Raw genomic sequence first — 13,495 nt, 5'->3', positions numbered from 1 at the left:
GTGACTAAATGGTTGGTAAAATAAATAAATAAAAAAGATCAATGAATAAGTAGCTAACAGGCAATAGGAGTTAAAAAAAGATGAAACAAGACGAATTGTAAAATAAAAAGAAAAGGGAGCTTTTAACAAAAGGGAACAGAAGAAAGTGTTGTACTTCAGGGTACGCTATTGTACCTGACCCATAAGGTTTCCATTCAGTAGCGATGGTTACGTTACCGAGGGCTGGCTGCCGAGATTGGGGCAGTTAGGCTTGTTCAGTGATCTGGTTTATCTTCTTTACTAGTTCTTCAATTGGGTTTGGTACGTACCCTGGTGTTTGAATATTTCAAACACCAGGTGTTTGTATTTTGTGGTGTTTGGACATTTGCGTGTCAGTAGTAGTCTTTCCGTTCTTGTTAGGGGCAGTCTATAAGTTAGTCACGGATGTTTTGTGCAGGTTTTCCGCATTTGCAAAAGTCTCGGTCAGTTTTGTTGGATCTTAAGAGGTAACGCGGAAATATACAGTATCCAGTGATTGCCTCACTTGTGTATTATTTTGTAGGGCAGCGCTGTGGTATGAGGGCGATATTTCTTATCCATTGATGTGTGGTTGTTTCCTCTCCATGTGTGAATAATCCGCCAATTTTTGTGCATCTCTTTAAGTCAAGAGTTTGGTTACTGGTATGTTGAGTGGCGTGCCTTAATTTGCGTTTTCTTAACCGGCCATCGCAGAGCAGGATTTGGCCACCCTGGTGTAGTACTTGGCCACAACCTTCTATGATCAAACCAATTAACTATAGCTTTTGTCAAAAGTTTAATTTCAGCGTAAACGGTCGAAAAGTGGGGGGCCCTGCCCCTCTGAAAAAATGTTGGGGGGAAGGAGGGGGCGACGGCCCCTCCCCCCTGTTTCGGAGTCCCCGCCAGCATCCTAATGATGCTGACTCTTGGTACCTTACTCCCTCCCACGTATACCTCTTGTTTGTGTAGGCGCGGTAGGCGGGATTCTCGGGTTAATTGTGCTTTGCTGCACATTGAGAACAGTTCAGATTTCTGAGGAGAGCAAGATAGTCTTCTATAGCTAGGGCATAGTACTCAACTATACACGCCGCTTCTTGCAGTCTATGCGAAATATCGGCGCTGGAGCCTCCTTCGGTACAAATTGTGATGTCGTCTGTATAGATGCTATGTTTGACGCCTATCGTATTCAGCCGAGACGAGAGATCTTTTATTACGAAACTGAAATGTACCGGGGGGAGGACATATCCATGGGGCGTCCCTCTGCCCCCGGTACTGATGGGCTCGGATCTGAGTCCCATGAAGCTAACTTCAGTTTTGCTGCAGAGTCTGCAAAGACACCATGCCGGATCTTATACTAACTCACAGATGCGGCCCAATTTTGACAAAATAGCCGAGAAACCACTTTAAAACCAACCGCGCAGCCGCTTTCTCTTCCTTGCGTTTCGCTGCAGCCTCAATGGTGGAGTGCTCGTTCCTTCGGCGGGCACAGATGGCGCTACGGGTATGACTGCAGTAGTGTTCCTGTATATGCTGCGTTGCGCGACTGTTTTCCCCGCGCCGCTCGTAACACTATTCGCGGAGCGGCGATCACGTGCTCACGCTGACGTATTTTGTTCCAAACCATGTCTGCTCATGCCAAACACATGCGTGGGAGGGGGACAGCCGCTCCCATCTGAGCACATTCTGCTTTGTTATCCCACTGAGGGGGTATTGTGAAGCCCCCACTGGGAAGAGGGTGGGGCCCGAGGTTCCTCATCTTGAGGGCAGTCTGCTTTGTTATCCGACTGAGGGGGTATTGTGAAGCCCCCACAGAGATGAGGATGGGTGCTTCTAAACGGCCGTCTCGTGAGGCTCCTCCCACACGAGAAGCAGCTTTCCCGCAGAGCTTGGAACAAAATGGCGGACCTTCGCGCAACTCTGCTCCCTGAGGGTGCATCAAGGAGGTTATATATTAAAACTTCTGGAGTGGAGGGGACGCTCGAAAAGTGAAGCCGGCGCTCACTGACGCGGCGCCATGTTGCCAGGGGCAGAAAACAGCCGGAACGCGTAGCGTCCGCCGTATAGCTTAGTGGCTCCGTGGTGTTTTGTTGCGGTTGTGCTAGTGCACTGTTTCTTCAACGGACAGCAAGCGACTGCATCGTCAATGGTGGGGTCGTGCGTCGCATTTGGATGTACGAATCGCGTCAAGGCGCCGGGAATAACGTTTCATTTGTAAGTATTTGCATAGCAGTGTACTAGGCTTGGTCGATCGCACCTGACCGCCCCGACCATGCGCGAATACAACTGTGCAGATTACATAGCGCTTTTTAAGCACTTTATTTTGCCAGAATGGAGCGTATACTGAGCCATGTTATCATGTTTCCCTGTAATAGGTTTCCTAAAGATCCTGGTTTGCGTGGTGCGTGGGAGCGTGCGGTACGCCGGGATGGCTGGGCGCCGAAGGATGGTGACCGTCTTTGTTCAACGCATTTTGAGCGTCAGTGCTTCGACAGGACCGGGCAAACAACCAGACTGCGACCTGGCAGTGTTCCTAGCATCTTTCCGGCATTCCCACCGCATCTCCAAAAGCCTGTAAGTACAAACGCGGCCTCATGTAGTACGTTCGCGATGGTTAGTGGAGATGACTTGCTCTTAAGCTATTTTAAAAACGCGCTGGTACAGTATCAGCGTTTCTAAAGTTGTTGATGCTGGCTCTCCAGCACTGCATGACTACGTGAGTATCGCAATGCAAAGCGGGTCACGAGTAATTAGGAAAGAACACAAATGCTCTATTGTCTCTGTGTTTTTCTTTTTTCTCAGTTTTGGTCTCTCGACAGTCGTATTTCATGTTCACTTTGCCATAACTTTACGGCAATATATGTAAGAGGTGCTTGAAATACACAAGCTTTCACTGACTCATACGCTTTCCTTCTTACAGCGAAAGAGAAAGCGTGACCCCCCCCCCCCAAGTGTCGGACGGTGCCCGCGATAAGTACCGAGATCAGCGAGGAGCCGGTGGAGCCCGAAGGACCTACAGATCAAGCTACAGATGAAGTGAGCTCACCAAGCAAGGATTGGTATCGGCAAAAAGCCAGAGATGCAGAGGGACAGGTCAACCAACTGAAAAAAAAGGTCAAGACATTGCACCAGACAAAACGAAGACTAGCGGCGCGGTGCAATACTTCCCGCGAATTGGTCAAGGAGCTGAGAGAGATGAAGCTCTTGTCAGAGAGAGGCCTTGAGGTTTTTGAAGCCTCCTTTTCTCCTGACATGCAACAGCTCCTTGGCAGAGCCATCGACAAGACAAGCAACAAATATCCTCCTGAACTGCGCGCATTCGCATTAACGCTTCACTTTTACTCTCCTGCTGCATATGAATATGTAAGAGCTAAGTTTAATAATGCTTTGCCTGCTCAGCGCACGCTGCGCGAGTGGTACAAGGCAGTGAATGGTGAGCCTGGGTTCACATCTGAAGCGTTTGCGTTGTTAAAAAATGTGACGCAAGGCCGGGACGAGCCATTGTTTGCTGCTCTTATGATAGACGACATGTCCATCAAGAAACACGTCCAGCTGGTCGGCAACAAGGTAGTTGGCTACGTCGACCTTGGCACAGAACTGTCTGACGACAGCCTCCCAGAGGCAACCAATGCTTGCGTGTTTATGGCTGTTGCATTGAATATGAGGCTGAATATGAGGCTGAAACGACACGCTTTACGCGCTTTGTTGAGAAAATTATCAGCTTTCCAAGGCAGCGACAGTTAACAGGAGAAATCGCCTACCGGAGCCTTTCAGGCAAATTCACGCGAAAATCGGGGAGAATATACAAGCGAATTTAGTGCCCTTAGAAGCAACATCCCTACCAGAAGATGTTTCTCACTTATTCTTGCGGCTGAGGCGAAAAAAAATCGCAAAATTAGTCGTTCTTTGCTGGCGTTCTCTGCTGGCGCGCATTTCACCACGGCCTGTTTCCGCCCCTGGCGAGATGGCCGCCGGTCGGTCTGGCTGGCTTCACCTGTTCCTGCATGCATGCATAGGGGGCCTCCACTCCAGAAGTTTTAATATAACCTCCTTGGGGTGCATATACAGGAACACTAGACTGCAGCATGTATAGGAACACTAGGGTGCCTCGATGCGCGCGCGCTCCGCTGAGGGTGAAGACAACTGCGTCGTCTGCTACGGCGGCCGCCATTGCCATGCCCACTTCAGAGGCGCGGGGCGTGCGCCAACAGGCTTTTTGCACTTGCCGCTGCAAAAGCGCGCTTGTCTTCGCGACCAAAAGACAATACAACTGCGTTTCACGCCTTTTCTAATGAAGTGTCAACAGCACAGGCTTGTAAGGGGCAACTGTCCAAATATTTTAAGATTTGGACGGTCGTTTCTCCTAGCACACGGCGACTCGGGTGCTAGATTGGAAAGAGTTCATAGAGCGCACTAGGAACCTAACTGCAGGATTAAAATAAATTAATAACAGCCGTATCATAAGCAATATCATAAGCAATCTTGCGTACCTGTCGGTCAGCGTTTTCCGTATTTCTTCATCATGGCTTGCGCACAGCTTCAAGCGCGGTCGGTATGCTTGCTTGCAGCAGACCTTTCCTAGGTATGCTGTAAGTGAGCGGACAGGTGACTTCATTGCCACTAGTTTGCCTGTGCACCATGAGTTTATCCCTACAAAGTGCTCCTCGTAGATTTTGAGCATGTGCATCACATCATCACTGGGATAAATTAGGTTGTCACCTTCTGACACATATTCCATCAGAGCAGTCAGAGAGGCATGTTCGTCACTAGCACATCCCAGTAGGGCATCCTTGCATTGCTGGCAGCTGACAGACGGCAAGATTCCTTTCAAAATGAAGCCTCCTATGTAGTGTAGAATGCTGCACTCTGTTGTGGACAGTTCTTCAATGAACAGAATTTCTGAGTCATTTATCTCATCAGCTTCCACTTCTGTCCTTTCTTTCTTTGCCTGGGAGAGAAGGTCTACCAGATATTCGCGGTCATCGAGATCGTAGCTCGTCGTCCGTGGGGTAAATAAAAACTGGCTCACGCTCACAAGCCTCAGAGCGCATTTCATATCATACGCACTGGGCACAGGTTTTCTTAGTCGAACCACCGAAAAGAGGTTCTCCAGACAATCCTGTAAGAGTCTGCTGGTAAGAAAAAAATCGTACCCCTCATTTCCCAGCAACACTTCTTGGAGGTGGATGACAACGGTTGTTGCAATGAGAAGGCCAGCTTGGCATGGTTTCCACAGTGATGTGGACCCCATTTTCGTACTTCTAATGGTCTCCATTGCCGTGTGCAACGTGCCTAGGGCGGCATAATACTTGGCCATACTCCTGCGACTTAAGGCCATTGTTGGGTTGCGAGACATTAGAGAATACCATTTGAAAATGAGCTCCAAAAACCATGCAGTGGTTTCAGCTTCTTCTTCAATTACAGATGCTCTTATTAAAAACCGAATAGCAGCTGGTGCTTCGCGGAAAAACTGAACGGCAACACCAACTTTCATTTTCGTGAAATGGCCACTGCTAGTGTGCACCTCGCATAGGTTGGGCGCTACCTTGAGCTCGTGCTCTGCGTCATAGTCGAGCACAGCCTGAACATGCTCGAGTTTGACCTCCGATGATGGCAGGTTGTTCTCCTTTACAGTGGCGTCACTCAACGTAAAAACTGATGAACTTAGTAACTGTCCTCTGAGATTTTTGAGAACGTGTGCAGGGTCAGCCGTGAAAAACAGTTGCTTTCCATCCAAACATGGGTGTGGTATAGAGCACACAGTTGAGGAGTTCCTGTGGCTTGAAAAGCCAAAGTCTCGCCACATCGCTCGATTTGACGCACCCATATCAGATGTCACAACACGAACTCTGAGGGACACCTGGCTGCATAATTGAACAAGCTCAAGGACATAGTGCTTGAGCACAGAGCCCTCTACGTGATGTCCGGTGATTTCAGAAGCGATCACCTGTTTCCACCTCTGATTTAAACCGCTTAGCATGAACACTAACGCGTGATTGGCAGGCTCGTCAGGCTTTGGCGGTAGCGTCTTTCCTCCAAGGAGCGCATCTTCAGCACGGTCCAACTCATATCCACTTGAAATCTCCATTTCATCCAAAAAAAGGATGCAATCTTTCTCCACCTCCTCCATGGCCATTGCCTTGCACCGCATGACGTCAATCACCTCGTGAAGTATCCCCAGAAGGAACTTCAAACCTTCGAGCCTGCGAGTCAGTGTCCTGTTTGACGGAAGGGGATATCCCAGCTTTCTGAGCGTTTCATATCCGGTTGTCCCGGAAGCGAACTTAATTTGAAGGCCTTGCTTGACCGTTTCAGGCGTCCAGGAATTGCCCCGGTTGTTGCTCCTAGACAGAGCACGGAGCTGATCTTCATTCAGGAACTTGACATTTTTTGAAAAATTCCTGATTTCGCTTTCAAGCCTCTGAACTTGATTTTTGAGGCCCTTAATACTGTTTCTGGCGGCAGCATGATGGTCCTGAAGGTCTGTGTATTTCCTCGTGATGTCCGCTAGCCGCTTCTTCAGCTCTGCAGAATACGAGGAAGCAGTCTGGGTCCCACTAGGTTCGCCGGCTTGCTCTCTCCTGTCTGCATCCTGAACCTGCTGTGGACACTCAGCAATAACATTGCTGACCTGGAACGAGTCCATTTCGGATGTATCTTCCTGAAGCGGAGGTCTGAATTGAGACTGCTCCGTGGTCGCAGAGAGCGTTATTCCTTCACATGACGAGCTGCTTGCTTCCACGGGGGTCGCATCTGATTTACCATTTGAGAGCGAGATCTCTGAAGCCGCTCTCTCCTTCGGTGCTTTTCGCTCCTTAGGTAAAGCTGCAACATAAAAAAATATGCACTTTAAGATCGGTTTATTCGACCTGGCGAGCTAGTACATTCTTTTCTACAACGAGCAAGATGGGACCAAGGATCACATCTTTTCTACAGTGTACTCTTGAGAACGCACATAAACTGGAGCAAGCATGTTAATGTTGTACGCTAACGTGCACGAACCCGACATTTCCAGAAGGTTAAAAATGTTTTTTTTATTTAATGCTATCCACAAGCATGTTCCCGAGACGGCTTGTAATCAATGCAGGTAACAATAGCTATATAATACTTATCCAGACTTTAGAAATAACAACTTACGTTTGAATGAAAAAAGAGTTGGAACTGCATTCGGCTTCAGCTTTTTCCATCCATCTGAACGATGCTGTTCAAAGCTGCTTGGTTCAAAGTGAGCCTGCAAATGAATGTGTAAGGTTGAGGCACATTAGCATTTTTGTTTCACTGTAGATGATATAGACAAAACCAAGTATATCATATAACTGGTATGTCCAAAACTGTGTAGTATAACCAAGTGTGTCATAAATGAAACTTTGTTTTACACTTGCTTGACGGAGAGCACCCAGAGCGAGATTTTATTTACAGACCCCAAGTATAGATAATTAATATAGCAACGTGCGAACAAAAATTCCAGTCATCATGAATATGTGCTCGCAGCAAACAATGCAGGTCATAGAGACGAGGGGGTGCATGTGCTCAAGGACAGGGTGCGAAATAAGTGATAGCAGGTACCAAGAAAAGCTTATGCAGAATGCCCTGAAAAAGTGAAGCTTTATTTTCGCATGCATTACTAATCGAACAAATTCACTTTTTCTCAGCTGTTATAAAATATTTAGGACAGTACCACTAATTTTATTTGTAACAAGCACAGGAGCACAATTATGCCATGTGTACTATAAGCGGCTTTCCGCGCATCTTATACCGAGCAATGAAATCAATTAGGTGGCATCAGTGATGTGAGCTGCAGTCGGTACACTGTTACGGCTGTCGCTAAACGTTTTAATGTGAGGGCAGCTCTCGCATTCCTTGGCTCGTTGTGCGAAAAGCCCGCCGTTGCCGTGGCAGGAATGCGTGGCAAGCACCCCCCCCCCCCCCCGTAATTAACCCGGGGGGCGGGGGGGGGGGGGGGGTTATGACAAGTGTATTGTCACCGCGGGGGTGACAATGCACAAGTTTAAACCTGTCGGCGTGGTGAAGGAATGTAGAAGAACTTCTTGCTGGGCGAGTTGGTGCATAGCTTTCTTGGGATCGAGCATAGCTTTCTTGGGAAGGAAGGAGCGAGCAGACAGCGGAATATTTCTGCAGCTACCGAGTGCATTAAAACGAAAATCCCGCGGTCAACATCAGCTGGCCTTCAGTTTTCGGAGAGCGAGGTTGCGGTGCTATGCCGTCTTCACCGTCTGAGGTTCAATCACTCGCGTCCACATCACCCACCACTCGAGACAGCAAAGCGTGGCCGTAGGCGGCAGGGCATGGTGAGAACTCCGCAAATAAAACCCAGCTGAGAGATCGCAATATGACCGATTTGTCGTCTCGCTTTGTCGCGACCTCATAACAAGCAACTTTCGGAGCCTCGCAAAAATTACATAGCCGCACTACACATTGCAGTAGTATTTCGCCGCAGCCCTACACTCAGCAACAAGTAACGCTCTCGCCTTTACACAACATGATTGCTTAGGAGCCCACATAATCAAAATAGACTGCACTTTTCCTTTATTTTACTATGAAGGGGAATTGTGTGCGCCATTGTGAAGAGATTTCATGTTCATTGTTTCAAGTTAAAATGCAATCAGTGAGTCAGAAGAGCAGGCGCACCAAAAAAAGCCTCAAGCTTTTTTTCAGCGAGAAAGTCTCATTCGAAGGAAAATACTCGAACAACGCCTCCTTTTTTTCTTTTTTCAGTCTCTCTCGTCAAGTGAACGCGGGCATTTTTGTTTTCTTAAAAGGTGCGGAACTTTCCGGGCAGCGATACTCGTTCTGTGAGCAATCTAATTTGCTCCCAACATTTGCCACACAATCCCTGTGCACGAAGTTGCTAATCCTCAGCGGCACTTAATTTCAGAGCGATCATATTTACATGTCCCTGTTCAGACCTTCCACACGTTCTCTCAATAAAAATGAATCGCGTACCTCAACGGCACGCACATGCGAATCCTTTGGCATACGAAGGAAAGTTTTACTCACGCTGCAGATGCACGATGTGTTTGTCGGCTGCCACTTGTCGCGCTTGGTCTTTACTGTCCAAAGCAGCCTTCTCTTGGGGTCCCTCGGGAACTGAAACATTCTCCATCCCTTTCTGGAGTGGTTGGTGCACTGCGGCACACAACAACCCGGCATTTTTCGATGTGCGCCACCGGTCAGCACCAAGAGAAAAGGCGACAGAGCGAACGCACGTGTTACGGCCGCCGCGCCGCCGCGAGAAAGGGCATGAAAATGGCCGCAGGTGGACCGTCCCGGCCGAGGAGGCGGCACTCGACCTCCCAAAGGGTGACCTCACCCTAGAGGGCGCGCGCGCATCGAGGCACCCTAAGGAACACTAGACTGCAGCACTACGCCGAGCATGTGGCGATGCGGGGGAGAAGCTCTATGGGAGGAGACCATCGAGCACCTGGTTACAGTGCTCTAGAATATGGGTAGTGGGTTCAGGGAGCGGCCAGCGGTGAGGCGACTTGTGTCGACGATACCAGATGGCGCCACCAGAGCATGGGCTGTATGAAATGCGGCGCGCCGCGCCGTGGATGCGCGCTGTGCATAGAATAGTCGGAGAAATAAGCAAGGCTCTGTCTTTTAAAACAGGTCCTACAAATAGGTGAAGCTGTACACAGATATTGTCGGCGAATCAAGAAAATTAGATGTAGTAGTAGCCAACAGCCGATAGCGCGGTGGTGCGGACGAGCGGCCCCGTTAATGCTTCGCAACGCTGATCGTGCTCTTTTGCAGGTACGGCTCCCATATTTCAACGTTAGTGCATACTAGTATTATCGCCGCCCATAGGAAAGGCTGAGTACAGGGAGAGGAGCAAACATTCTATCGATCATCGGGGTTATCCAGCGGCCAACTCGAAGCTGTCGGTAAACGTGGCCGAGTGTACTCCAGCTTGAGCCATCGGAAGTGTTTTAGTAGAGGGGCGGGGCAACAAGAAATTGGAAAAAAAAAACGCTTCACTTGGAGACCGTTGTGTGTACAGCGTACTATATGTGAATGCGATAATTTTAAGTGTGGTATGCATGCCTCTGTTTTGTAAAAAGGAAAGGAACGCCGACCAAAGGTTGTTAAAAAGAAGACGTTCTGGCTTCCCTATGGAAGCCTTGATAACTCTGATCAAGGCTTCCGTAGGGAAGCCGAAACGTCTTTTTTTCTAACAACCTTTGGTCGGCGTTCCTTTCCTTTTTACATGAATCTTCTACCTGACCGGACGAGTTTTCGTCGAACTTTACATTTCATGCCCCTGTTTTAATTGTTATTTTGATGCATGCATTTTTTTCATCAAAACGAAGGGTCAATTGCCGCCGATGTATAAACGCTGATGAATGCAAGACAAGATAAAATAACTTTTATAAAACAAAGCACTCCTTTATTGCAGCGCTCCAACTATGCACAGTGTGAGACCTATTCTTGAATTACTCAAAGGAATGCCGTGTTTTCTTGTTTGCACAGTACATTTAGCCGCGCGACTATGAGCACTTGCCCATCTTAGCATGAAGCTTCTTTTTCCTGCCAGCTTCTCGCGACTCATTGATTTATTTAACATAAAAATGCAGCCTTGTCAAAACATAAAACTTGAGAATGCTGGCTGTGAGCGCTTCTGAGTGCTGGCTGCACCCTACACCACATGAAATCTGAGATTTTCCCAGCACCATAACATCTACTATGCTGTTACTGCACAGATTTTCCTGACAAAAAAAAGTTGTGAAAAGGTTTTCCAGCCTTCTCACCATCAAAAAAAAAAAGCACACCAGACGGGTAGAGCAACCCTCCTTTGTCACAAATTGCAGTAAACTCACTGTCCTGGCTTTGAAGGAACATCCAGCTTAGAAAAATCGTCCGGCACAGGTGCTTCGTGAACTTCAAAAGGGTCTTGGTCGTTCGCCAACACGCTACTCTCAGTGTCAATGCCCGGACACCTCGATTCCTTAACGTCGGAAGCATTACTTTGTGGTCTTTTCGCTTCATTAGGATATGTACTTGTGCTTTTCCTCTTCCTAGGTGGTCTCTGTAGCGGTGTTTTCTTTGACCGATAGCTCGGCGCGTTCGGCAGCAAAGTTGGCACCGCATCGGGTAAACGTTCCGGCTTTCCACGCGGGATGCGGACTTCTTTGCCGTCAATGATGTGTATAAAGTCCCTCACAATGTATGACGGCTCGAAATGTAGCTCACACACACAGCAGGTTTCGTCCAAAACCTTATCTTTTCGATGAAGGTTGCGTTCCCACTGCTTCCGTCGGTTCTCATCCTTTGGCACAGCGAAGAGCGACGGCTGATCGCCTTTTGTCCACTGGTATCCCGTTTTGCACCCGGGAGCAAAACAATGCCGTTGACGCCGACGATTCGGCATGACCGTAGTCTTAACGCCGCGAACTCACAAAGAGGAAAAATGCACCGCACAAAAAGCAACAAACAGCTGCAGGCAGCTTGGCGGGACTGCTAGCCGCGCGCGCGGGCGCGCCGAGCCTACAGCCCACGCTACAACAGCGCCACCGCTTACATCCGGGACCTGTCGACACTCGCCGCCTCACCGCATCGCATGGAGCGCGCTGGCTCCTGAACCCACTACCCATATTCTAGAGCACTGTAACCTGGTGATGTCGTGCCAGACTCCATCCGATGCCGACAGAGGGCATCCCACAGGCGCCAGGGTCCTGCAGCGGGCGACGAAGGAGGCGCTCCAAGGGCAAGAGCGAGGGGGTGCTGCGAACCAAGCGCCGAATAACTCTTTGGTGGGGCATTGTGTCTAACCGCGCGAAACCGTTGAGTCGGACGTGAACGAGGTCGATGAGCGAACCTCCCCCCTCCTCCTGCTCGCTTTGACCTTTGCGTTTTTTTCTTTTTCAGGTGCGCTTTCTTCTGCTCGTTTTTTTGTTTTCTTGTTTTTATATCTTCTTTTGGTCCGGGTGCCCAACCTAGTGGTTCCCGCCCGTTACAAAGGGTAAGGCCTCAAGTATCTGCGAAAGCTTGCTGTTTCGGTCCGCCCAAGGAGGATATAAAAATCCTCCTAGGGTCCCCAATCACCGCAGACGATGGGGGTTTTCGATTCTGATCGAATCAGGCAAGTACCCCACCTAAATGTAATATAAAACGAAACTGACCACCAGATGCAAACTCCGCGTGAATTTTCAGCCCGAACGTGCGATTAGACCAAGATCCTTGTTTTGACTAAAAGTAACTGGAAGGATACACACTGTTCTGCAATTAAATGCGCGCTGTAGAATGCACCTCACCGCTAAACCAGTGAATTGCTCGAGCTCAAATTTCGCACAGAAATGGCATTTAGTCGGCAGAATCGTATTATACCACGAAATTTGTTTGGGGTACTTAAAGAAAACAAAATGAGATCACTGCTGCACCCGCATTAGAGGAATGCGTAAGCATTGACGCCTCGCTCCTCTTTGCCTCCGACCCTTATCGAACTGTTTATCGATTAATTATCGATCGCCTACTGGTCACGCGATCATGATTTAGAGAATTGACGTCAATTCATCCAATTGCCTTAATCAAGTCCATCATTGCCCAGTTTGAGTGTTCGAACTTGGCGCCAGCTGGGTAGTCCACTTGGTTTCCCTATAGCCCCAGTTGGACATTCCAATTGGTTCTGTGTTTCCAACTGGACTACCCAACTGGTTTGTGAGGTTCCAATTGATATCGCAGTCCCAATTGGATCGCCAACTGAAACCATTTGAAACCAATTGGGCTCCCAGTTGGAACCAAGAAAACCGATTGGAAGCTGATCTCCCAACTGGAAGCTCCAGTTGGTTCCAAATGGGCGATCCAATTAGAAAATCAAAGTGTAAGTCACTGATATCCTTCATTCTGTATATATATTTAGCTGACTATAAAGCAGAACACTCGGCTAATTAGGTTCTTGTAAAAGAGACATTAGCAGCTTAATCTCTTGAATTATTTTCATCACTTCTACCATCACTGCGGGCGTTCTTAAATTAGATATGAACATGAGGATTCATAGCGCACAGAATACACAGGACACAACACAAGCGCTTACTTCCACTGAATGGTCTTTATTTGGCGCTGACAGCCTTAGAAAGGTCAGGTATTGCGCAGGTACAAACAACTAACAATGATTATCTTGTCAAGGTCATGATGTGCCAAGGAAAGACGAAAGCCAAAACAATAAAAACATTAAAAATAAAAAATAAAAAAAACCTACCAAACAGTGCACAAGTTTCACACTTTCGCCCTCTGCCTTGCACCTAAGAAAGCCAAGTCTTTCATTGATAAAAACACCGAAGGACCACTGATACAATTTCCCAGTCCCTCTTTTTCCATCTCTGCCGCTTCAATTATTTCCGTCGTTTTTTTATTGCTATTTTTTTCCTAATACTGAACACTCCTTGAAGTTAGGCGTGCACTTGTGACTACGGCAGTGACGAGCCAGATTACCTGGTCCCTGATCTCTAACACTTATGTGGTGCTCGCTGAGTCGCTTGTTCAG

General features: G+C 48.2%; 1 protein-coding gene across 1 annotated transcript; it reads right to left on the bottom strand.

The window, feature by feature from the left end:
• Window positions 1-4,246: 4,246 nt before the first annotated feature.
• LOC144130447 (uncharacterized) lies at window positions 4,247-9,292 on the bottom strand. Its single transcript, XM_077664369.1, has 3 exons — window positions 9,013-9,292; window positions 7,132-7,225; window positions 4,247-6,819 (listed from the first exon to the last, which is right to left on the bottom strand). The coding sequence occupies exons 1-3, from the start codon at window positions 9,163-9,165 to the stop codon at window positions 4,358-4,360; spliced, it is 2,709 nt and encodes a 902-aa protein (XP_077520495.1). The 5' UTR covers window positions 9,166-9,292; the 3' UTR covers window positions 4,247-4,357.
• Window positions 9,293-13,495: the final 4,203 nt, after the last annotated feature.

The sequence above is a fragment of the Amblyomma americanum genome, chromosome 1 (assembly GCF_052857255.1).
Source record: "Amblyomma americanum isolate KBUSLIRL-KWMA chromosome 1, ASM5285725v1, whole genome shotgun sequence".
Classification (NCBI taxonomy): Eukaryota; Metazoa; Arthropoda; class Arachnida; order Ixodida; family Ixodidae; genus Amblyomma; species Amblyomma americanum.
The sequence above is the reverse complement of the archived record's forward strand: the minus strand, read 5'-3'. Positions and strand labels throughout refer to the sequence as shown.